The following is a 25,699-nucleotide window of genomic DNA, read 5'->3' as shown; positions in this document are numbered from 1 at the left end:
CTTGGGATGCCAAACCGGCTAAAGATATACCTCTGAAGAAAGCTCATTACCACCTTGGCATCATTGGTGGGCAAAGCCTCAGCTTCCACCCATTTGGACACATAGTCGACTGCTACTAGGATATAGTTGTTTGAATGTGAGGGTGGGAAAGGTCCCATGAAATCAATACCCCACACATCAAACAACTCAACCTCAAGAAGTCCCTGCTGTGGCATTTCATGGTTAGCAGGGAGATTTGCAGCTTTTTCACATCTGCCACAGTGCTTTAGGAAAGCTCTTGAGTCCCTGAAGAGAGTCAGCCAGTAGAACCCGCTCTGAAGGACTTTTGTTGCTGTCCTTTCACCACCAAAGTGGCCTCCATACTCAGAACCATGACAGTGCCAGAGAATCTGCTATTTTTCTTCATCTGGGACACACCTCCGGATAATTCCATCTGAGCACCTTTTAAAAAGGTATGGTTCTTCCCAAATGTAGTACTTTGCATCAGTCAATAGCTTCTTCACTTGTTGCCTACTGTACTCCCTTGGGATAAAATTCATGGCTTTATAATTTGCAATGTCTGCAAACCATGGTGCCTGCTGAATGAGAAACAATTGCTCATCTGGAAACGTTTCAGTCACAACTGTGGGTGGTTGTACTCCTGCTTCAGGCTCAATTCTGGAGAGATGATCAGCTACTTGATTTTCTGACCCTTTCCTGTCTTTTATCTCAATATCAAACTCTTGAAGGAGCAACACCCATCTGATTAATCTTGGTTTAGAATCCTGTTTGGTTAGAAGATACTTCAAAGCAGCATGGTCAGTATAAACAATAACCTTAGAACCAAGTAAATAGGACCTAAATTTATCAACAGCATACACAACAGCTAATAATTCCTTTTCTGTAGTTGTATAATTCTTTTGAGCATCATTTAACACACGACTGGCATAATAAATGACATGTACAAGCTTACCATGCCTCTGTCCTAAAACGGCTCCTATAGCAAAATCACTAGCATCACACATTAATTCAAATGGTAAATCCCAGTCAGGGGGAGCTATAATGGGAGCAGAAGTAAGGTTTGCTTTCAGAGTTTCAAAAGCATGCAGACAATCAGAATCAAAGACAAAAGATACATCAACAACCAACAAGTTGCTCAATGGTTTAGCAATTTTAGAAAAATCCTTTATAAATCTTCTATAAAATCCTGCATGACCCAAGAAACTCCTAATTGCCTTAACATTAGTTGGTGGTGGTAATTTTTCAATTACCTCCACCTTTGCTCTGTCAACCTCATATCTAATATCAATAAACTTTTTTATTAACTATATGTTTTTTCACTAGGTAAATCGAAAAGATCTCTATTTGACAGGGCTTCTTCCTATACCTATGAATTCCATTGGACTCAGAAATGATACATTGGAAGACTCAAAAGATTCTGCCAATATCAATAGGTTTATTGTTACATTTGTAATGAAAAAACTTCCATAAAAAGCATCCAGATAACCACGATTAGATGACCAATCATATATGGCATTGATTATTTTTTCTATTTAGATACGCTCGAATGACCCCTTTCTCATAATGAGAATGTATATAACCCTATTCTGGTCTGGTCCGGTATGGAATGAACTTAGAATCTAGAATCTTGAAATCCGGTGTCCAAGAACAATGCATTCTGTAACCATAAAATGGCATTTTTCCCAATTTAAAACAAGGTTTGATTCTTGACACCGTTTCAAGACAAGAGATAAATGTTTAAGGCATGATTCAAAAGAATTACCAAAAACAGAAAAGTCATCCATAAATATTTCAATAAACTTTTCAACCATATCAGAAAAAATTGAAAGCATACACCTCTGAAAAGTTGCTGGAGCATTGCAAAGTCCAAATGGCATTCTCCTGTAGGCAAATACTCCAAAGGGGCATGTGAATGCTGTCTTTTCTTGATCTTGAGGGTCCACTGCAATTTGATTATATCCAGAATATCCATCTAGAAAACAATAAAAAGAATGACCAGCTAACCTCTCAAGCATCTGATCAATGAAAGGGAGGGGGAAATGATCCTTCCTTGTAGTAGTGTTGAGCCTCCTGTAATCTATGCACATTCTCCATCCTGTGACTGTTCTTGTAGGAATAAGCTCATTCTTTTCATTCTTGATCACCGTCATCCCTCCTTTCTTGGGAACTACCTGCACAGGACTTACCCAAGGACTGTCAGAAATAGGGTAAATAATACCTGCTTCCCATAATTTCATTACCTCTTTTTGGACCACCTCTTTCATAGTTAGATTGAGTCTCCTTTGTGGTTGCACAACTGGTTTAGCATCATCTTCAAGAAGGATCTTGTGCATACACCTAGTTGGACTAATCCCCTTTAAGTCACTGATGGTCCACCCAAGAGCTGTTTTATGGCTTCTGAGCACTGAAATAAGCGCCTCTTCCTCTTCAGGCTTCAGGGAAGAGCTAATAATTACTGGATATGAATCATTTTCACCCAAAAACACATATTTCAGAGAAGGGGGTAAGGGTTTTAGCTCAGGCTTGGGGGCTTCCTTCTCCCTTATAGGCGTGTTCATCAGCTCCTTTTGGGGTGGTGAATCATCAACTTCAACTAATTCACACTCAGAAATAGGATCCAGAACATCATCAAGTACTTCAGCTTCCAGTACTTCTTGAACAAGTGGTTCAATAACATCTATTTTCATACACCCCTTAGAACCATTGGGGTGCTTGAGAGCTTCAAAAACATTTAGGACCACCTGTTCTTCATTGACCCTCAGGGTTAATTCACCCTTTTGTACATCAATCAGAGCTCTACCTGTAGCTAAAAAGGGTCTACCAAGTATAATAGAGGGTTTACCTCCTCTTCCATGTCTAATATAACAAAATCAACAGGAAAAATAAATGGTCCTACTTTAACAAGTAAATCTTTAACCACACCTACAGGTAATTTAATAGAAAGGTCAGCAAGTTGAAGAGAAATACGAGTAGGTTTTACCTCCTCAATTTGAAGCTTTTTCATCACTGAAAGTGGCATGAGGTTGATGCTAGCTCCAAGATCACATAAAGCTCTCTGAATGCCGACTTCTCCAATGGTGCAAGGAATGACAAAGCTCCCTGGGTCTGGCATCTTCTCAGGAAGGGTGTGTTGAATAATAGCACTGCATTTCTTGGTTAACACCACGGTTTCTTGCTCCTTCCAATTCCTCTTGTGTGTCAACAACTCTTTCATAAATTTAGCATAGAGAGGCATTTGCTCCAGAGCCTCTGCAAAAGGGATGTTAATTTGCAGCTTCTTGAAGACATCTAAAAATTTAGAGAATTGTTTTTCTTTGGACGCCTTCTGAAGCCTCTGAGGATATGGCATTTTCGGCTTGTATTCAGGGGCCTTTTGGTAAGGTGGGATAAGTGTCAAGAGAGTCAGGAAACGGGTTGTCTACACGCTTAGGAGGGGCGTGCTCTACTTCTTCTTTCTTCTCCTCTAGAGCTTCCTTTTCAACTAGATCTTCATTGACCTTAGTCTCAGAACTAGCTACCTTACCACTTCTCAATTGAATGGCCTTACAATCTTCTCTTGGGTTCACTACTGTATCACCAAGGAATGTATTTGAAGATTTTCAGGTAATTGCTTGCTCATTTGACCCATTTGCACCTCCAAGTTTCTAATGGAGGCTCTGGTTTCTTGTATGAAACTCATCATCATCTCCCATTTAGGATCTTCTTGGGATTTAGAATTTGCCTGCTGGTGCACGAAATTGTGATGTCCAGGCTCAAACTATTCCTGGCACGTGAGCAACTTGGTACGCGTAATCGTGATTACACATTCATAATATGTCATAACTTCGATACAACTAACTAGCAAGTGCACTGGGTAGTCCAAGTAATACCTTACGTGAGTAAGGGTCGAATCCCACGGAGATTGTTGGTATGAAGCAAGCTATGGTCACCTTGTAAATCTCAGTTATCTATGGAGTGTAGAAACTCTACCGTTGAAAATACATAAGTGAGAGGTCCAGGCATGGCCGAGATGGCCAGCCCCCTAAAATGTGATCAAAGGATCATAAGGTAATCCAAAGATCCAAAGATGTCAAATACAATAGTAAGAGGTCCTATTTATAATAAACTAGCTACTAGGGTTTACATGAGTAAGTAATTGATGCATAAATCCACTTCTGGGGTCCACTTGGTGTGTGCTTGGGCCGAGCCTTAACTTTCCACGTGCAGAGGCCATTTGTGGAGTTGAACGCCAGGTTTTGATCCATTTCTGGCGTTCAACTCTGGTTTTGGATCCTTTTCTGGCGCTGGACGCCAGATTTGGGCAGAGAGCTGGCATTGAACGCCAGTTTACGTCGTCTATTATTGGCCAAAGTATAGACTATTATATATTGCTGGAAAGCCCTGGATGTCTACTTTCCAACGCAATTGAAAGTGCGCCATTTCGAGTTCTGTAGCTCCAGAAAATCCACTTTGAGTGCAGGGAGGTCAGAATCCAACAGCATCAGCAGTCCCTCTTCAACCTCTGAATCTGATTTTTGCTCAAGTCCCTCAATTTCAGTCAGAAAATACCTGAAATCACAGAAAAACACACAAACTCATAGTAAAGTCCAGAAATGTGAATTTAACATAAAATATATTAAAAACATCCCTAAAAGTAACTAGATTCTACTAAAAATATACTAAAAACAATGCCAAAAAGCGTATAAATTATCCGCTCATCACAACACCAAACTTAAATTGTTGCTTGTCCCCAAGCAACTGAAAATAGGATAAAAAGAATAGAATATACTATAAATTCCAAACTATCAATGAAACATAGCTCCAATCAGATGAGCGGGACTTGTAGCTTTTTGCCTCTTGAATAGTTTTGGCATCTCACTCTATCCATTGAGGTTCAGAATGATTGGCATCTATAGGAACTCAGAGTTCAGATAGTGTTATTGATTCTCCTAGTTCAGTATGATGATTCTTGAACACAGCTGTTTTATGAGTCTTGGCCGTGGCCCTAAGCACTTTGTTTTCCAGTATTACCACCGGATACATAAATGCCACAGACACATAATTGGGTGAACCTTTTCAGATTGTGATTCAGCTTTGCTAAAGTCCCCAATTAGAGGTGTCCAGGGTTCTTAAGCACACTCTTCTTTTACTTTGGACCTTGACTTTAACCGCTCAGTCTCAAGTTTTCACTTGACACCTACACGCCACAAGCACATGGTTAGGGACAGCTTGGTTTAGCCGCTTAGGCCATGATTTTATTCCTGTAGACCCTCCTATCCACTGATGCTCAAAGCCTTGGGATCCTTTTTATTTCCCTTGCCTTTTGGTTTTAAGGGTTATTGGCTTTTTGCTCTTGCCTCTTGGTTTTAAGAGCTTTGGCTTTTTCTGCTTGCTTTTTCTTTCTATATAAATTTTTTTTTATTCGCCTATATTTTTTTTTTCTGCAAGCTTTGTTCTTTGCTGCTTTTTCTTGCTTCAAGAATCATTTTTATGGTTTTTTAGATTATCAAATAACATGTCTCCTAGTCATCATTCTTTCAAGAGCCAACATATTTAACATTCTTAAACAACAACTTCAAAAGACATATGCACTGTTCAAGAATACTTTCAGAAAACAAGAAGCATTGCCACCACATCAATATAATTCAGCTAAGTTCAAGGATAAATTCAAAACTCATGTACTTCTTGTTCTTTTGAATTAAAACATTTTTCATTTAAGAGAGGTGATGGATTCATAGGACATTCATATCTTTAAGACATAGTTACTAACTACTAATGATCATGTAATGAAGACACAAACATAGATAAGCACCATAACATAGAAAACGAAAAAAAAAAAAGAAGAAATAAGAGCAAGGAATGAATCCACCTTAGTGATGGTGGCATTTCTCAGTTGATCCAGATCACTTAGTTCATTGATAAACAAGGGAGATTCATCTTCCCAAGTTCCAATACTAAATAATTTGGCATTTAGCTTCATGATTGCACCAAGGAACTTGGCAGTTTACTCTTCAGTTACATCTTCATTCTCTTCAGAAGAGAAATACTCATCAGAGCTCATGAAGGGCATAAGGAGGTTCAATGGAATCTCTATGGTCTCTAGATAAGCCTCAGAGTCCTTTGGTTCCTCAGAGGGAAGCTCCTTATTGATCACTGGACGTCCCAGGAGGTCTTCCTCCTTGGGATTCACGTCCTCTCCTCTTGTAGGTTCGGCCATGGTGCTTATGTCAATGGCCTTGCACTCTCCTTTTGGGTTCTCTTCTGTATTGCTTGGGAGAGTACTGGGAGGGATTTCAGTGATCCTTTTACTCAGCTGGCCCACTTGTGCTTCCAAATTTCTAATGGAAGACCTTGTTTCATTCATGAAACTCACAGTGGCCTTGGACAGATCAGAGACTAAGTTTGCCAGATTAGAAGTATTTTGTTCAGAGTTCTCTGTCTGTTGCTGAGTGGATGATGGAAAAGGTTTATTATTGTTAAACCTGTTTCTTCCACCATTATTAAAGCCTTGTTGAGGCTTTTGATCCTTCCATGAGAAATTTGGATGATTTCTCCAGGATGAATTATAGGTGTTTCCATAAGGTTCACCTAAGTAATTCACCTCTGCTATTGCAGGGTTCTCAAGATCATAAGCTTCTTCTTCAGGAGAAGCCTCTTGAGTACTGTTGGATGCAGCTTGCATTCCATTCAGACTCTGAGAAATCATATTGACTTGCTGAGTCAATATTTTGCTCTGAGCCAATATGGCATTCAGAGTATCAACTTCAAGAACTCCCTTCTTCATAGGCGTCCCATTGCTCACAGGATTCCTTTCAGAAGTGTACATGAACTGGTTATTAGCAACCATGTCAATGAGTTCTTGAGCTTCTGCAGGCATTTTCTTTAGGTGAATAGATCCACCTGCAGAAGTGTCCAGTGACATCTTTGATAGCTCAGATAAACCATCATAGAATATATCCAGGATGGTCCATTCTGAAAGCATGTCAGAAGGACACTTTTTGGTCAACTGTTTGTATCTTTCCCAAGCTTCATAGAGGGATTCACCATCTTTTTGTTTGAAGGTCTGAACGTCCACTCTAAGTTTACTAAGCTTTTGAGGAGGAAAGAACTTGGGAATTTGATGAATTTGATGAGAGAAAAAGGGAAAGATATTTTTTTTATTTTTGAAATTTTTATGAAAAACATGAAAATTATGCAATGCATGAAATTTTTAGATCAAAACATGTGATGAATTCAAGGATGCTATGAATGTCAAGATGAACACCAAGAACACTATGAATGTCAAGATGAACATCATAGACACAATTTTGAAAAATTTTTAATGCAAATAAAACATGCAAGACACCAAACTTAGAATTCTTTAATGCTTAGACACTAAGACTTCAAGAATGCATATGATAAACATGAAAAGACACAAACCAAAAAATCATCAAGATCAAACAAGAAGACTTACCAAGAACAACTTGAAGATCATGAAGAACACTATGAATGCATGAAATTTTCGAAAAATGCAAGATGAATATGCAAGCGACACCAAACTTATGATATGACTCAAGACTCAAACAAGAAACACAAAAATATTTTTGATTTTTATGATTTTCTAATTTTTTTGTATTTTTATTTATTTATTTATTTTTTTTCGAAAATTATTGTGAAAAATAAAAATAAGGATTTCAAAATTTTTAATATGAATTCCAGGAATCTTGCCATGTTAGTCTTAAAGCTCCAATCAAAGGGTCAGGCATGGCTTAATAGCCAGCCAAGCTTTAGCATATAATTACATGGACTGGAGTGATTAGTTGAATGCCAATCCCAAAGTAGTTTGGGTATGGCTTTACAGCCAGATAGGCTTCAACATGCTTCATGAAACACTAGAATTCATTCTTAAAAATTCTGAAGAAAAATAATATTTTTGAAAACAATTTTTTTTTTCGAAAACAAGTGAGATAGCTTACGCCACGAAGATTCTGGTTAGGAGATCTAAGAGATATTCATTCTAGCTTATTTCATGTAGAACGGAAGTGTTTGTCAGGCACGCGTTCATAAGGGAGAAGGATGATGAGCGTCACACATAATCATCACCTTCATCACGTTCTTGGGTGCGAATGGATATCTTAGAAGCGAAATAAGAAGAATTGAATAGAAAACAGTAGTACTTTGCATTAATCTTTGAGGAACAGCAGAGCTGCACACCTTAATCTATGGAGTGTAGAAACTCTACCGTTGAAAATACATAAGTGAGAGGTCCAGGCATGGCCGAGATGGCCAGCCCCCTAAAACGTTATCAAAGGATCATAAGGTAATCCAAAGATCCAAAGATGTCAAATACAATAGTAAGAGGTCCTATTTATAATAAACTAGCTACTAGGGTTTACATGAGTAAGTAATTGATGCATAAATCCACTTTTGGGGCCCACTTGGTGTGTGCTTGGGCCGAGCCTTAACTTTCCACGTGCAGAGGCCATTTGTGGAGTTGAACGCCAGGTTTTGATCCATTTCTGGCGTTCAACTCTGGTTTTGGATCCTTTTCTGGCGCTGGATGCCAGATTTGGGTAGAGAGCTGGCATTGAACGCCAGTTTACGTCGTCTATTCTAGGCCAAAGTATGGACTATTATATATTCCTGGAAAGCCCTAGATGTCTACTTTCCAACGCAATTGGAAGCGCGCCATTTCGAGTTCTGTAGCTCCAGAAAATCTACTTTGAGTGCAGGGAGGTCAGAATCCAACAGCATCAGCAGTCCCTCTTCAACCTCTGAATCTGATTTTTGCTCAAGTCCCTCAATTGTAGTCAGAAAATACCTGAAATCACAGAAAAACACACAAACTCATAGTAAAGTCCAGAAATGTGAATTTAACATAAAATCTATTAAAAACATCCCTAAAAGTAACTAGATTCTACTAAAAATATACTAAAAACAATGCCAAAAAGCGTATAAATTATCAGCTCATCACCTGCTGAGGTGGTTGTTGTTGCTAAGACTGAAATTGGCGGTTATTATGGTTATTCTGTTGAAAACCACCTTGAGAACTATTGTTGAAGTTCTGAGGTCTTTGAGGTTGATCTCTCCACCCAAAATTTGGGTGATTCCTCCATCCCTGATTGTATGTCTTAGAATATGGATCATTGTTGGGATTTCTAGGACCACTCCCCATGTAATTCACCTGTTCAGAAGAGGGTTGAGCATAATCATAATTATCATTTTGCATAAAGTTACCTGTCATGTCATAGGAGGTCTCTTGGGGTGGATTTTGAGTGTTGATAGCTGAGACTTGCATGCCACCCATCTGTTGAGTAAGTAGATTTATCTGCTGAGACATAAGCTTGTTCTGAGCAAGAAGAGCATTAACAGCTTCTACTTCCAACACGCCTCTCTTCTGAGCGGTCTCAGAGTTCACAGGATTCCTATTAGATGAGTATAAATATTGGTTGCTTGCAACCAATTCAATCAGCTCAATAGTCTCCTCTGGTGTCTTCTTCTTGTGCAATGAACTGCCTGCAGAGGTATCTAAGCTCATCTTTGACATCTCTCCTAAGCCTTCATAAAAGATATCCAGTTGGGTCCACTTGGAGAACATGTCAGGAGGGCATTGCCTAGTCAGTAGCTTGTATCTCTCCCAAGCTTCATAAAGAGTTTCACCCTCCTTTTGCTTGAAAGTCTGAACCTCCAACCTAAGCTTAGTCAGCTTCCTTGGTGGGAAAAATTTAGTGAGAAATTATGTGACAACCTTTTCCCACGTATTCAGACTCTCCTTTGGTTGGGAATCTAACCATAGCTTTGCTTTATCCCTCAGAGCAAATGGAAAAAGCATGAGTTTGTACACCTCTGGGTTCACTCCATTTGTCTTCACAGTATCACATATCTGCAGAAAATCAAATATGAACTGATTTGGATCTTCATGAGGAAGTCCATGATACTGGCAGTTTTGCTGCACCAAGGTGACCAATTGTGGCTTCAACTCAAAGTTGTTTGCAGTTATAGGAGGCACCACAATACTTTTTCCATAAAGATCCGCAGTAGGGACAGAATAAGAGCCAAGCACTCTCCTCTGTTGATCATCCCCATTAGGATTTACCACGTTGGCGTTAGCGTTATTATTTGCCATAGTGGATTCTGCAGTCTTGCAAAGTCTTGCTTGTTGTAAACGCCGCCTGAAAGTTCTTTCAGGTTCAGGATCAAAGTCTAAGAGATGTTCTTTGTCTCTATTCCTGTGCATACACAAGCAGAAAACAAGAAAAAATGGAACTCTCTACGTCAGAGTGCAGAGAAGTCCCTGTGAGGTAACCTGTGTAAAATAATAAAATAAAAATACTAAATAGATAAATAAAAAAAATTCGAAAATTTAAAAAGAAAAATAAACAGAAAAATTAAAATAAAATTAACTGGGTAACACCAAACTTAATTTCAGGAATTAAAGAAAAATATTAATACTAAAATAAATTTTTTTTGTTTTTTTTGAAATTAAAGACAAAAATAAAATAAATTTTTTTAAAAAATAAGAATTAATTGAAAAGAAATAAAATAAAAAAAAGAAAGGCAAATACGAAACGGACGAGAATTTGGAAAGAAAAAAAATTTTTAAAAGTAAAAGGAAGTAAAACAAAAAAAAGAAAGCAGAGGGACTGGGAAGGGAAACGAAAAGCAAGAAAAAAAGTAAAGGAAAAAAATGAGAAATAAAAATTAATAAACTTAATTAGAAAAACAATTATCTAATCTAAGCAATCAAACAACGAGTAGTTGTCAATCACAATCAATCCCCGGCAACGGCGCCAAAAGCTTGGTGCGGTAATTTACAACCACACTTACTAACCGGCAAGTGCACCGGGTCGTACCAAGTAATACCTTACATGAGTAAGGGTCGATCCCACGAGGATTGATGGATTGAGCAACAATAGCGTTTGATAGGATTAGTTAAACAAACAGAAAATAGTGTTGAGATGCAATATAAAAGACATTAAACAATATAAAAAATATTAAAGATAGGCAGATAAATAAGTTGGGAATAAAATATGGAGAAGATAGTTAAGGTTTCTGAGTTATCTATTTTTCCGGATTAATTTTTCTTACTAACTATTTTAATCATGTAGGATTTAATTTATGGCAAACGATATGTGACTAGACCCTAATTCCTTAGACCTTCCTAGTCTCCTCTAAAATTCATTAACTGCCAATTCCTTGGTAAATTAATTCCAATTAGAGGGTGATAATCAATTTCTAGTTTATATGCCACAAAAACTCTAATTATCCAAGAGGTAAAAGGATTATATGTCACGTATCCTATTAAATTCAGATAATTAAAATTTAGGAGAAATAGTTTTCAAGCTGTTGTTCAGGTAAAGAGCTTTTCCAAGTTTTACAAGAACTCAAATAAAAAGAGGGTCATACTTCCGTTCCACCCAAATTCATAAAATAAAGAGCGAAAACAATTCTTAAATTATAAACCCATACATAAATTAAAATAGTAAAAGCAATAAAATTAATCCATAGAAATAGACAGAGCTCCTAACCTTAACAGTGGAGGTTTAGTTACTCATAGAAAAGAGAAAATAAGGATTCAAGTCCAAATGTACCGTCTTCCAATCGGATGGCATCAGATCCCTTTTTATAACTAATCCTAATAAATTTAAAATCTAATATTTAAAATTAAACTTAAGATAATATCTTTTCCTAATTTAAGATTTGAATTTAAATTTGAATTAATTAACAGATCTTCAGTTGATGGGTGGGGACCACTTGTTCTGTCCATTCTGCAGCTTCTAATCTGTATTTTCTGGGCTGAAAATTGAGTTAAAACAGCCCAGAAATCGCCCCCAGCATTTTTCTGCATTTTCTGCACGTGGCGAATGTGACGCGTCCGCGTCATCCACGCGTTCGCGTCATTTGTGCAGATTCCAGTCCACGCGATCCCGTCAGGCACGCGATCGCGTCATTGCGATTTCCTCCATTCTGCGCGGTCGCGTGAGCCATGCGTCCGCGTCGGTATTCGCTGGTCATCTCCTTGGCTTCTTCTCTTTCTCTGCAGAAACTCCATCAAATTCCGCCAAATGCTACCTAAAATAAACAGTATTGTACAAAACTCAAAATAGCATCCATAGTGGCTAAAATATAATTAATTCTTAATTAAATTCAACAATTTAGATGCAAATTCACTAGGAAAAGATAGACAAGATGCTCACGCATCACCCGCCTAGCTTCTTAGGGCCCTGCACTAACTCCCATCTAACCAACGCCATACCATTCCTCCCATCCTCCTTACTCCATAGAAATCTTCTCTGTAGAGAAATCAACTTCTCAGCGACTGCCTTTGGCATCTTATATAGGCTCAAATAATAAATTGTAAGCTATTTAAGACTGACTTGATGAGAACCAGCTTTCCCGCTTTGTTTAGCACCTTTGCTTTCCAAAGGCTTAGTTTCTCTTCCACCTTATCGATGATTGGCTTTCAGGTCTTAACAAGCCTCGGATTAGCTCCTAAAGGGACTCTGAGATATTTAACAGGGAGGCCACTGGTGCACGAAATCACAATCACACTTTTGCAATTCCGCACAACTAACCAGCAAGTGCACTGGGTCGTCCAAGTAATACCTTACGTGAGTAAGGGTCGATCCCACAGAGATTGTCGGCTTGAAGAAAGCTATGGTTATCTTGTAACTCTTAGTCAGGATATCAATAATTCTCAGATTTAATTGTAAAAAGTAGAAGAACATGAAATAAATACTTGTTATGCAGTAATGGAGAATAGGTTGAGGTTTTGGAGATGCTTTATCTTCTGAATCTCTGCTTTCTAGTGCACGAAATTATGATCATCAACAATGGTGCCAAAGGACTTGGAGCTCTGAAACGTGAATCACACTTTGTCACAATTCCGCACAACTAACCAGCAAGTGCACTGGGTCGTCCAAGTAATACCTTACGTGAGTAAGGGTCGATCCCACGGAGATTGTCGGCTTGAAGCAAGCTATGGTCATCTTGTAAATCTCAGTCAGGCGGATTCAAATGGTTATGGAGTTTAAGGTGATAAAAATAAACATAAAATAAAGATAGAGATACTTATGTAATTCATTGGTGGATTTCAGATAAGCGTATGAAGATGCTTTGTTCTCCTTGAACCTCTGCTTTCCTATTGCCTTCTTCCAATCATTCATACTCCTTTCCATGGTAAGCTTTATGTTGGGCATCACCGTTGTCAATGGCTACATCCCGTCCTCTCAGTGAAAATGGTTCTGATGCTCTGTCACAACATCGGCTAATCAGCTGTCGGTTCTCGATCATGTCGGAATAGGATCCATTAATCCTTTTGCGTCTGTCACACGCCCCACAATCGCGAGTTTGAAGCTCGTCACAGTCATCGCTTCCCAGATCCTACTCGAAATACCACATACAAGGTTTAGACTTTCCGGATCATAGGAATGGCTGCCATTAATTCTAGCCTATACCACGAAGGTTCCAATATTAGATTAGAAACCCAAGAGATACGCATTCAAGCTATTGCTAGTAGAACAGAGGTGGTTGTCAGGCACATGTTCATAGGTGAGAATGATGATGAGTGTCATGGATCATCACATTCATCAAGTTGAAGAACGAATGAATATCTTGGAGAAGAAATAGACTTGAGTTGAATAGAAAAACAATAGTACTTTGTATTAATTCATGAAGAACAGCAGAGCTCCACACCTTAATCTATGGTGTGTAGAAACTCCACCGTTGAAAATACATAAGAACAAGGTCTAGGCATGGCCGTGAGGCCAGCCTCCTAAACGTGAAAAGGTCTATCAAAGTATGAGTCAAAGATAGATGAAAATACAATAGCAAAAGGTCCTATTTATAGAAAACTAGTAGCCTAGGATTACAGAAATAGGTAATTAATGCAGAAATCTTCTTCCGGGCCCACTTGGTGTGTGCTTGGGCTGAGCATTGAAGCTTCCATGTGTAGAGACTTTTCTTGGAGTTAAACGCCAGCTTTTGTGTCAGTTTGGGCGTTTAACTCCAGCTTTTGTGCCAGTTTTGGAGTTAAACGCCAAAATTCTTGAGCTGAATTGGAACGCCTGTTTGGGCCATCAAATCTCGGGAAAAGTATAGACTATTATATATTGCTGGAAAGCCCAGGATGTCTACTTTCCAACACAATTAAGAGCGCGCCAATTGGGCTTCTATAGCTCTAGAAAATCCACTTTGAGTGTAGGGAGGTCAGAATCCAACAACATCTACAGTCCTTTTTCAGCCTCTGAATTAGATTTTTGCTCAGGTCCCTCAATTTCAGCCAGAAAATACCTGAAATCACAGAAAAATACAAAAACTCATAGTAAAGTCCAGAAAAGTGAATTTAAAAAAAAATAATAAAAATATAATAAAACTAACTAAAATATATTAAAAACATACTAAAAACAATGCTAAAAAGCGTATAAATTATCCGCTCATCACTTTCCTACTGTCTTCTTCTTCATGCACGGAAGGCTCCTTCCATGGCAAGCTTTATGTTGGGCATCACCGTTGTCAATGGCTACTTCCCGTCCTCTCAGTGAAAATATTCCAAATGCGCTGTCACCGCACAGCTAATCATCTGTCGGTTCTCGATCATGTCGGAATAGGATCCATTGATCATTTTGCGTCTGTCACTACGCCCAACACTCGCGAGTTTGAAGCTCGTCATAGTCATCCCTTCCCAGATCCTACTCAGAATACCACAGACAAGGTTTAGACTTTCCAGATCTCAAGAATGACCGCCAATAATTCTAGTCTATACCACGAAGGTTCCAATATTAGATTAGAAACCCAAGAGATACACATTCAAGCTTGATTGCATGTAGAACGGAGGTGGTTGTTAGGCACACGTTCATAGGTGAGAATGATGATGAGTGCCACGGATCATCACATTCATCAGGTTGAAGTGTGAATGAATATCTTAGAATAGAAGCAAGCGTGATAGAATGGAAAACAGTAGTAATTGCATTAATTCATGAAGAACAGCAGAGCTCCTCACCCCCAACAATGGGGTTTAGAAACTCATGCCATAGAAGATACAATATGAAACGTGTAAAGTGTCATGAGGTACAAGATGAATTACTAAAAGTGATTTTTATAGTAATCTAGTGACCTAGGGTTACAGAAAATGAGTAAGCTAGGGTGTTTAGTGTAAAAATCCACTTCTGGGGCCCACTTGGTGTGTGCTTGGGCTGAGCATTGAAGCTTTCATGTGTAGAGACTTTTCTTGGAGTTAAACGCCAGCTTTTGTGCCAGTTTGGGCGTTTAACTCCAGCTTTTATGCCAGTTCTGGCGTTAAACGCCAGAATTCTTAAGCTGACTTGGAACGCCGGTTTGGGCCATTAAATCTTAGGCAAAGTATGGACTATTATATATTGCTGGAAAGCCCAGGATGTCGACTTTCCAACGCAATTGAGAGCGTGCCAATTGGGCTTCTGTAGCTCCAGAAAATCCACTTCGAGTGTAGGGAGGTCAGAATCCAACAGAATCTGCAGTCCTTTTTCCGCCTCTGAATCAGATTTTTGCTCAGGTCCGTCAATTTCAGCCAGAAAATACCTGAAATCACAGAAAAACAAACAAACTCATAGTAAAGTCCAGAAATGTGGTTTTTGAATAAAAACTAATAAAAACATAATATAAACTAACTAAAATATACTAAAAACATACTAAAAACAATGCCAAAAAGCCTATAAATTATCCACTCATCACAACACCAAACTTAAATTGTTGCTTGTCCCCAAGCAACTAAAAATCAAATAGGATAAAAAGAAGAGAATATACAATGAACCCCAAAAACATCTATGAAGATCAGTCTTAATTAGATGAGTGGGGCTATTAGCTTTTTGCTTCTAAACAGTTTTGCCATCTCACTTTTTCCTTTGAAGTTCAGAACGATTGACATCTATAAGAACTCATAATTCAGATAGTGTTATTGATTCTCCTAGTACAGTATGTTGATTCTTGAATACAGTTACTTTATGAGTCTTGGCCGTGACCCTAAGCATTTTGTTTTCCAGTATTACCACCGGATACATAAATCCCACAGACACATAACTGGGTGAACCTTTTCAGATTGTGACTCAGCTTTGCTAGAGTCCCCAATTAGAGGTGTCCAGAGCTCTTAAGCACACTCTTTTTGCTTTGGATCACGACTTTAACCGCTCAGTCTCAAGTTTTCACTTGACACCTTCACGCCACAAGCACATGGTTAGGGACAGCTTGGTTTAGTCACTTAGGCCAGGATTTTATTCCTGTGGGCCCTCCTATCCACTGATGCTCAAAGCCTTGGATCCTTTTTATTTTACCCTTGCCTTTTGGTTTAAAGGGCTATTGGCTTTTTCTGCTTGCTTTTCTTTTTCTTTCTTTTTCTTTTATTTTTTGCCTCTTTTTTTTTCTGCAAGCTTTTCACTGCATTTTCTTGCTTCAAGAATCAATTATATGATTTTTTAGATTATCAATAACATTTCTCCTTTTCCATTATTCTTTCAAGAGCCAACAATGTTAACATTCATGGACAACAAATTCAATAATATGCACTGTTCAAGCATTCATTCAGAAAAATAAAAAGTATTGCCACCACATCAAAATAATTAATCTATTTTAAAATTTGAAATTCATGTACTTCTTTTTCTTTTGCAATAAAAAACACTTTTTATTTAAGAAAGGTGATGGATTCATTTTCATAGCTTTAAGGCATAGACACTTAGACACTAGTGATCATATAATAAGACACAAATATAAATAAACATAGAGCATAAAAATTCAAAAAATAGAAAATAAAGAACAAGGACATTAAAGAACGGGTCCACCTTAGTGATGGCGGCTTGTTCTTCCTCTTGAAGATCTTATGGAGTGCTTGAGCTACTCAATATCTCTTCCTTGCCTTTGTTGCTCCTCTCTCATAACTCTTTGGTCTTCTCTAATTTCATGGAGGATAATGGGTTGCTGCTGTTGAGGTCCATGAGTGGGCTCTCTTGTTTGCTCCATCCTCTTTCTAGTGATGGGCTTTTGAGATGAATCTCTCCATCTCTCATGACTCGGAGTTGGAGGCCACTGCCTTCTCTTTCCTCTTCCTAGAGGTTTCTCCAGCCTTAGGTGTCATAAATGGTTATGGAAAAACGAAAAGCAATGCTTTTACCATACCAAACTTAGAAGGTTTGCTAGTCGCTGAGCAAAAGATGTGTGAAAATGAAGGGGTGAAGATGGGTTTTTATAGGAGTGGGGAGAGGGTAAGGTTCAGCCATGTATGGGTGGGTTTGTGATGGATGGATGTGGATTGGTGAAGGTTTTATGGAGAAGAGGGTAGGATTTGATAAGTGAGGGGTTTCTGGGGAAGAGGTATTGAGGTGGTTGGTGAAGGGTATATGGGGAAGAGTAAAAGGGTGTGAAGAAGAGAGAGTGTGAGTTGAGGTTGGTGGGGATCCTGTGGGGTCCACAGATCCTGAGGTGTCAAGGATTTCTCATCCCTGCACCAATTAGGCTTGCAAAACGCCCTTTGCTGCCAATCTTGGCGTTAAACGCCAGGTTGCTGCCCATTTCTGGCGTTTAACGCCAGCTTCTTGCCTTTTTCTGGTGTTAAACGCCAGTCTGGTGCCCATTTCTGGAGTTAAACGCCCAGAATGGTGCCAGACTGGGCGTTTAACGCCCATTCTACTGCCCTTACTGGCGTTTAAATGCCAGTAGGCTTCTCCTCCAAGGTGTGCTATTTTTCATTGTTTTTCAGTTTGTTTTTGCTTTTTCAATTGTTTTTGTAACTTCACATGATCATCAACCTACAAAAATCATAAAATAACAATGGAAAATAGAAATTTAACATAGATAAGTAAAATTGGGTTGCCTCCCAACAAGAACTTCTTTAATGTCAGTAGCTTGACAGTGGGCTCTCATGGAGCCTTACGGATACTCAGAGCATGATGATGGCCTCTTAACACCAAACTTAGAGTTTGGTTGTGGCCTCCCAACACCAAACTTAGAGTTTGAATGTGGGGGTTTTATTTGACTCGGTATTGAGAGAAGCCTTTCATGCTTCTTCCCTTTCCTGTCTGCAAACCATGGTGCTTCCTGAATGGCGAAGAGTTGCTCATCCGAAAAGGTTTCAGAGATCTCAGTAGGAGGGAGGGACGCCCCTGCTACTGGTTCTATCCGGTACAGGTGATCAGCTACCTGGTTCTCTGTCCCTTTTCTGTCTCTTATTTCTATATCAAACTCTTGCAGAAGCAACACTCATCTTATGAGTTGGGTTTCGAATCCTGCTTTGTGAGTAGGTATTTAAGAACAGCATGGTCAGTATACACAATCACTTTTGAACCTACTAAATAGGATCTAAACTTGTCAATGGCATAAACCACTGCAAGTAACTCTTTTTCTGTGGTTGTGTAATTCTTCTGTGCATCATTTAAAACACAGCTAGCATAGTAAATGACGTGCAGAAGCTTGTTATGCCTCTGTTCCAACACTGCACCAATGGCATGGTCACTGGCATCACACATTAGTTCGAATGGTAATGTCCAGTCTGGTGCAGAGATGACTGGTGCTGTGACTAGCTTAGCTTTTAGGGTTTCAAACGCTTGCAGACACTTTGTGTCAAATACAAATGGCGTGTCAGCAGCTAGCAGATTGCTCAGAGGTTTTGCAATTTTTGAAAAATCCTTTATAAACCTCCTATAGAATCCTGCATGTCCCAGAAAGCTTCTGATTACCTTTACATTGGCAGGTGGTGGTAATTTTTCAATTACTTCCACTTTAGCTTGATCCACCTCTATTCCCTTTTTTCAAATTTTATGCTTTCTGGTGGCTGTATTGAGCCTTCTGTAGTCAATACACATACGCCACCCTGTAACTGTTCTTGTGGGAACCAGTTCATTCTTTTCATTATGAACCACTGTCATGCCTCCCTTCTTGGGGACAACGTGGACAGGGCTCACCCAGGGGCTATCAGAAAGAGGATAAATAATCCCAGCCTCTAGTAACTTAGTGACCTCTTTCTGCACCACTTCCTTCATGGCTGGATTTAACCGCCTCTGTGGTTGAACCACTGGCTTAGCATCATCCTCCAATAGGATCTTGTGCATGCATCTTCCTGGGCTAATGCCCTTAAGGTCAGTTATGGAACACCCAAGAGCTGTCTTGTGTGTCCTTAGCACTTGAATTAGTGCTTTCTCTTCCTGTGGATTTAAAGTAGAGCTTATGATCACTGGAAAAGTGTCACCCTCTCCCAGAAATGCATATTTCAAGGATGGTGATAGTGGTTTGAGCTCGGGTTTAGGAGGTTTCTCCTCTTCTTGAGGGATTTTCAGAGGTTTTTTTATTTCCTCTGATTCCTCCAGATCAGGCTGAACATCTTTAAAGATGTCCTCTAGCTCTGATTCAAGACTTTCAGTCATATTGACCTCTTTCACCAGGGAGCCAATAATATCAACGCTCATGCAGTCATTTGACGTGTCTGGATGCTGCATAGCTTTGACAACATTTAACTTGAACTCATCCTCATTGACTCTCAGGGTCACTTCCCCTTTTTGGACATCAATGAGACATCGTCCAGTTGCTAGGAAAGGTCTTCCTAGAATTAGAGTTGCACTCTTGTGCTCCTTCATTTCCAGCACTACAAAGTCAGTGGGAAAGGCAAATGGCCCAACCTTGACAATCATGTCCTCAATTATGCCTGATGGGTATTTAATGGAGCCATCAGCAAGTTGAAGACATATCCAAGTTGGTTTGACCTCTTCAGTCAAGCCAAGCTTTCTGATGGTGGATGTAGGTATTAGATTGATACTTGCTCCAAGGTCACATAGAGCTGTCTTGGTACAAGCACCCTCTAATGTGCATGGTATCATAAAGCTCTCTGGATCTTGAAGCTTCTCTGGTAAGCTTTTTCAGAATGACCGCACTGCATTCTTCAGTGAGAAACACTTTTTCAGTTTCTCTCCAATCCTTCTTATGACTTAAGATCTCTTCATGAACTTAGCATAAGAGGGTATTTGCTCAAGTGCCTCTGCAAATGGGATCTTTATCTCAAGAGTCCTGAGATAGTCTGCAAAGCAGGCAAATTGTTTATCCTGCTCTGCTTGGCGGAGTTTCTGAGGGTAAGGCATCTTGGCTTTATATTCTTCAACCATAGTTGCTGTAGGTTTAGTCCCTACAGAGGTGGTTGGAGAAGCCTTTTTAGAGGGGTTACTATCAGCACTTGCAGGTGTCTGATCCCTCATTGGCGTTTGAACGCCAGGATTGGGCATCCACTGGGCGTTTAACGCCAGTCTTTCACCCTTTTCTGGCATTTGAACGCCCGAATTATTCCTCTCTGGGCTCTTGCTATCCTCAGAGGGATTTTGGGCAGTGGTTTGGTCATCCTCTGTCAATTGTTCCTTTCTTGGCTTTCTGCTACTTTGAGCTGATTTATTCAATGTCTTCCCACTCCTTAATTGGACAGCTTGGCATTCTTCTGTTATCTATTTAGATAGCTACTGTCTTGTCTGATTCAATTGTGCTTCCATATTTTTGTTAGCATTTTTACTGTCCTGGAGTATCTCTTTAAATTCTGCTAATTATTTTGTCACAAAGAGTAATTTCTGATTAAGTTCAACAATTTGTTCTTGAGGATTAGGATCAGTAGTTACTGTCATAGCCTCTTCTTTTATGGAGGACTCACTGCTTGAGTATAGATATTGATTTCTAGCAACCGTATCTATGAGTTCTTGAGCCTCTTCAATTGTCTTCCTCATGTGTATAAATCCACCAGCTGAGTGGTCTAGAGACATCTGAGCTTTTTCTGTAAGCCCATAGTAGAAGATGTCTAACTATACCCACTATGAAAATATTTCAGAGGGGCATTTCCTTAGCATCCCTTTGTACCTCTCCCAGGCATTATAAAGGGATTCATGATCCTCTTGTTTAAAGCCTTGGATGTCCAGCCTTAGCTGTGTCATCCTTTTTGGAGGGTAGAATTGATTCAGGAATTTGTTTGTTAACTGTCTCCATGTTTTTATGCTTGTTGTGGGTTGGTTATTTAACCACCTCTTAGCTTGATCTTTTACAGCAAATGGAAATAGTAGTAATCTGTAGACATCCTGATCCACTTCTTTATCACGTAATGTGTCAGCAATTTGTAAGAACTGTGCCAAAAACTCAGTAAGTTCTTCCTGTGGAAGACCGGAATACTGGCAATTTTGCTGCACCATGATAATGAGCTGAGGATTTAGCTCAAAACTGCTTGCTTTGATGGGAGGTATACAGATGCTACTCCCATATGCAGCTGTAATGGGGTTAGCATATGACCCCAGAGTCCTTTTGGACTGTCCACTTCCACTTATGTCCATGATAGAGAAAAGTGAATTGATATGAATTTTTTTTTATTTTATTTAATTAAAAGTAACCGAAAAAAAATAAAACAAAATAAATAAAAAATAAAATAAAAGTTTCAAAAATTTAAGAAAAAGTAAAAAGATAAATAAATAATTCGAATGCTAAAATGGCTAATTAATTAAAAAGATTTGAAAAATTTTGGATATGGTTTTCGAAAATTAGAAGAAAATGAAATAAAAGCAAATTGAAAACTAAATTAATTAATTAATTAAAAAGATTTTGAGATTAGCAATCAAAAAGATATGATTGAGGATTATTTTGGAAAAGATATGATTGAGAAGATATGATTGAAGAAATTAAAAAGATTTGATTTTTTTTTGAAAAATATTTGAAAAGATCAATTTTTGAAATTAGAATTTTGACTTGATTAAAAAGAAGAGATATGATTTTGAAAATCTTTGACTACTTTAATGTTAAATTTCAAAATTTATGAGTAAAATAAGGAAAATATATTTTTTTTTATTTTTGAATTTTAATGAGAAAAGAGAAAAACAACAAAATGACACTAAACTTAGAAATTTTAGATCAAAACAAAGAGAACAAACAAGAAAACTTTGAATGTCAAGATGAACACCAAGAACACTTTGAAGATCAAGATGAACACCAAGAACAAATTTTTGAAAAAATTTTTTTTTAAGTAAATAAAAGCACAAAAACACACCAAACTTAAAAGTTTTAGAAAATCAAGCAAAATTTTTTGAAAATTTAAAGGAAAACACAAAGAAGACACCAAACTTAGAATTTTTAAGGATCAAGAAAGAACTAAGAACATGCAAATTCGAAAAATTAAAAGAAAATAAAAGCATGCAACTGACACCAAACTTAAAATATGAAACTAAACTCAAATAAAAGACTCTAAACCAACAAAAATAAAATATTCCTAATCTAAGCAACAAAATAAACTGTGAGTTGTCCAAACTCGAAAAATCCCCGACAACGGCGCCAAAAACTTGGTGCACGAAATCACAATCACACTTTTGCAATTTCGCACAACTAACCAGCAAGTGCACTGGATCATCCAAGTAATACCTTACGTGAGTAAGGGTCGATCCCACGGAGATCGTCGGCTTGAAGCAAGCTATGGTTATCTTATAACTCTTAGTTAGGATATCAATAATTCTCAGATTTAATTGTAAAAAGTAGAAGAACATGAAATAAATACTTGTTATGCTGTAATGGAGAATAGGTTGAGGTTTTGGAGATGCTTTGTCTTCTGAATCTCTGCTTTCCTACTGTCTTCTTCTTCATGCACGCAAGGCTCCTTCCATGGCAAGCTTTATGTTAGGCATCACCGTTGTCAATGGCTACTTCCCGTTCTCTCAGTGAAAATGTTCCAAATGCGCTGTCACCGCACGGCTAATCATATGTCGGTTCTCGATCATGTCGGAATAGGATCCATTGATCATTTTGCGTCTGTCACTACGCCCAACACTCGCGAGTTTGAAGCTCGTCACAGTTATCCCTTCCCAGATCCTACTCAGAATACCACAGACAAGGTTTAGACTTTTTGGATCTCAAGAATGACCGCCAATAATTCTAGCCTATACCACGAAGGTTCCAATCTTAGATTAGAAACCCAAGAGATACACATTCAAGCTTGATTGCATGTAGAACGGAGGTGGTTGTCAGGCATGCGTTCATAGGTGAGAATGATGATGAGTGTCACGGATCATCACATTCATCAAATTGAAGTGCGAATGAATATCTTAGAATAGAAGCAAGCGTGATAGAATGGAAAACAGTAGTAATTGCATTAATTCATGAAGAACAGCAGAGCTCCTCACCCCCAACAATGGGGTTTAGAAACTCATGCCGTAGAAGATACAATATGAAACGTGTAAAGTGTCATGAGGTACAAGATGAATTACTAAAAGTGATTTTTATAGTAAACTAGTGACCTAGGGTTACAGAAAATGAGTAAGCTAGGGTGTTAAGTGTAAAAATCCACTTCCGGGGCCCACTTGGTGTGTGCTTGGACTGAGCAATGAAGCTTTCATGTGTAGAGACTTTTCTTGGAGTTAAACGCCAGCTTTTGTGTCAGTTTGGGCGTTTAACTCCAGCTTTTATGCCAGTTCTGGCGTTAAACGCCAAAATTCTTAAGCTGAATTGGAACGCCAGTTTGAGCCATCAAATCTTGGGCAAAGTATGGACTATTATATATTGCTGGAAAGCCCAGGATGTCTACGTTCCAACGCAATTAAGAGCGTGCCAATTAGGCTTTTGTAGCTCCAGAAAATCTACTTCGAGTGCAGGGAGGTCAGAATCCAATAGCATCTGCAGTCCTTTTTCAGCCTCTGAATCAGATTTTTGCTCAGGTCCCTAAATTTCAGCTAGAAAATACCTGAAATCACAAAAAAACACACAAACTCATAGTAAAGTCCAGAAATGTGGTTTTTGAATAAAAACTAATAAAAACATAATAAAAACTAACTAAAATATACTAAAAACATACTAAAAACAATGCCAAAAAGCGTATAAATTATCCGCTCATCAGCCACCTTCTTGACAACCCTACAACCGACACATACTCTGTACCCACTGCTCTTGACAATTGATAGGAATCAGACTGGGCTTTTTGAAATTGATACTGAGACCTAACATCAACTCAAACCAACGCAGCAGCCGCTTGTAATTCTTCATAGTCTCATCTTCTAGTAGGCAAAACAGGATAGTATCATCAGCAAACTGAAGGTGTGATAGCTCCACACTGTCTTGACCAACCACCAACGGAGAAATACATCTGTTCCTAACTACCTCCCCAACCATTCTATGTAGAACATCCACAACCAGCACAAACAAGAAGGGAGAAAGCGGGTCACCTTGTCTCAAGCCCTTCACCATTTTAAATGGTTTAGATGGCGAACCATTAATCAAGACCGACATGGAAGCTGTAGTTACACACTCCATGACCCACGCCCTCCACCTGCATCAAAACCCCATCTTTTACAGCACAATATCCACAATGCTCCACTTGACTCTGTCATAAGCTTTTTGAAAATCTAACTTGAGTATGGTTGCCTTCTTAGATTTCCTTTTAAGCCAGTGCACTATTTCACACACTGTGAGAGCCCCATCATGAATTTTCCTACCCCTCATAAAAGCACTCTGAGTCTCCCCTACCAATCCTGGCATCATTGCTCGCATCCTCCTAACTAAAACCTTCGAAATAACCTTGTACACGCAGCCAACTATACTGATGGGTCAGAGGTCTTTAATCTCCTTCGCTCCAATGAACTTAGGGGCCAACCCCACCCACGTAATATTGGAATCTGCCGGTAACCTGGATGTTTGAAAAAACTCCATCACTGCTGCCGTAAATTCAGCCCTAATCCCATCCCAGCACCTCTTGATGAAATTCATGTTGTACCCATCACTGCTTGGCGCCTTCGATGACTCACAATCCCACACTGCCTTTCTAATTTCCTCCGCCGATGGCATTGCCTCCAAGTTCACAGAATCTTCCTTAGCTATTCTTTCCACAAGACCATCTCTGAACCCCAACAATGGAGAGCTCTCCTAATAATACAGATGTTTATAAAACTCTCTAATAGCAATCTTTATTCTAGCTTGATTCCTTAATAGTCTGCCGTTAACTATCAGAGTATCAATCCGATTATTTCTCCTTCTTGCTGACGCTATATTGTGGAAGTACCTTGTGATTCTGTCCATTTCCTTTGCTTGCCTAGACCGAAACATTTGCTTCCAGTGAATTTCTTTCCTCACATACCACCTTTCACAGCAAGTGACTAACGCCTTCCTCCTAGCCTCTATAGTTCCATAATACACTCCATTACTTACCATATCATCAACCTTTTTTATCTCTTCCTCAAACTTCAAGATCCTCTTATCCATCTCACCAAAGTTGTCCTTATGCCATCTTCCCAATGGACCCGTTAACGCCTTCAATTTATCTGTGAGCTGTAGCTCCCCTAAGCCTCTCCATTCCTCCTTAACCATTTCAAGAAAACCTTCTTGTGTAAACCACGAATTAAGGCTTTGAAAAGGCCTAGGACCTCCCCTTACCTTATTACCTTCCACAATAATAGGGCAGTGATCTGACAAGCCCCTTGGTCCACCTCGTAACCTAGTCTCAGGAAACGCCTCCAACCACTCTACACATACCATGGCTCTATCAATTCGACTGCATGAACGGCCTCAAAACCATGTAAATTTGTGATCGGTAAGTGGCAGATCTACTAAGTGCATGTCTTGAATCCAAATCTTGAACTCTTTTGCCGACAGTGGTAAATTCACAGCACCTTTCCGTTCCTCCACATTAACTATTTCATTAAAGTCTCCCATGAAACAGCAAGGGACCTGACACAGACCCGCAATATAACTCAACTCCTCCCACACATGGCTCTTCTCTTCTCTACTATGC

At 39.0% G+C, this 25,699-nt stretch overlaps 1 protein-coding gene across 1 annotated transcript in view; it reads right to left on the bottom strand.

Annotated features, from left to right (window-relative positions):
- Window positions 1-25,443, bottom strand: part of LOC107647002 — a 30,472-nt gene extending 5,029 nt beyond the window's left edge. The window contains exons 1-6 of the mRNA XM_016351140.1: window positions 25,117-25,443; window positions 24,599-24,834; window positions 23,854-24,241; window positions 3,167-3,244; window positions 1,627-2,324; window positions 397-1,284 (exon numbers count right to left, since the gene is read on the bottom strand). Of these exons, the coding sequence (XP_016206626.1) occupies window positions 397-1,284; window positions 1,627-2,324; window positions 3,167-3,244; window positions 23,854-24,241; window positions 24,599-24,834; window positions 25,117-25,443 (2,615 nt within the window). The remainder of the gene's footprint in view (window positions 1-396; window positions 1,285-1,626; window positions 2,325-3,166; window positions 3,245-23,853; window positions 24,242-24,598; window positions 24,835-25,116) is intronic.

Source organism: Arachis ipaensis, chromosome B06 (genome assembly GCF_000816755.2).
Source record: "Arachis ipaensis cultivar K30076 chromosome B06, Araip1.1, whole genome shotgun sequence".
In the NCBI taxonomy this organism is placed as follows: domain Eukaryota; kingdom Viridiplantae; phylum Streptophyta; class Magnoliopsida; order Fabales; family Fabaceae; genus Arachis; species Arachis ipaensis.
This window is presented reverse-complemented; position numbering and strand designations above follow the sequence as displayed.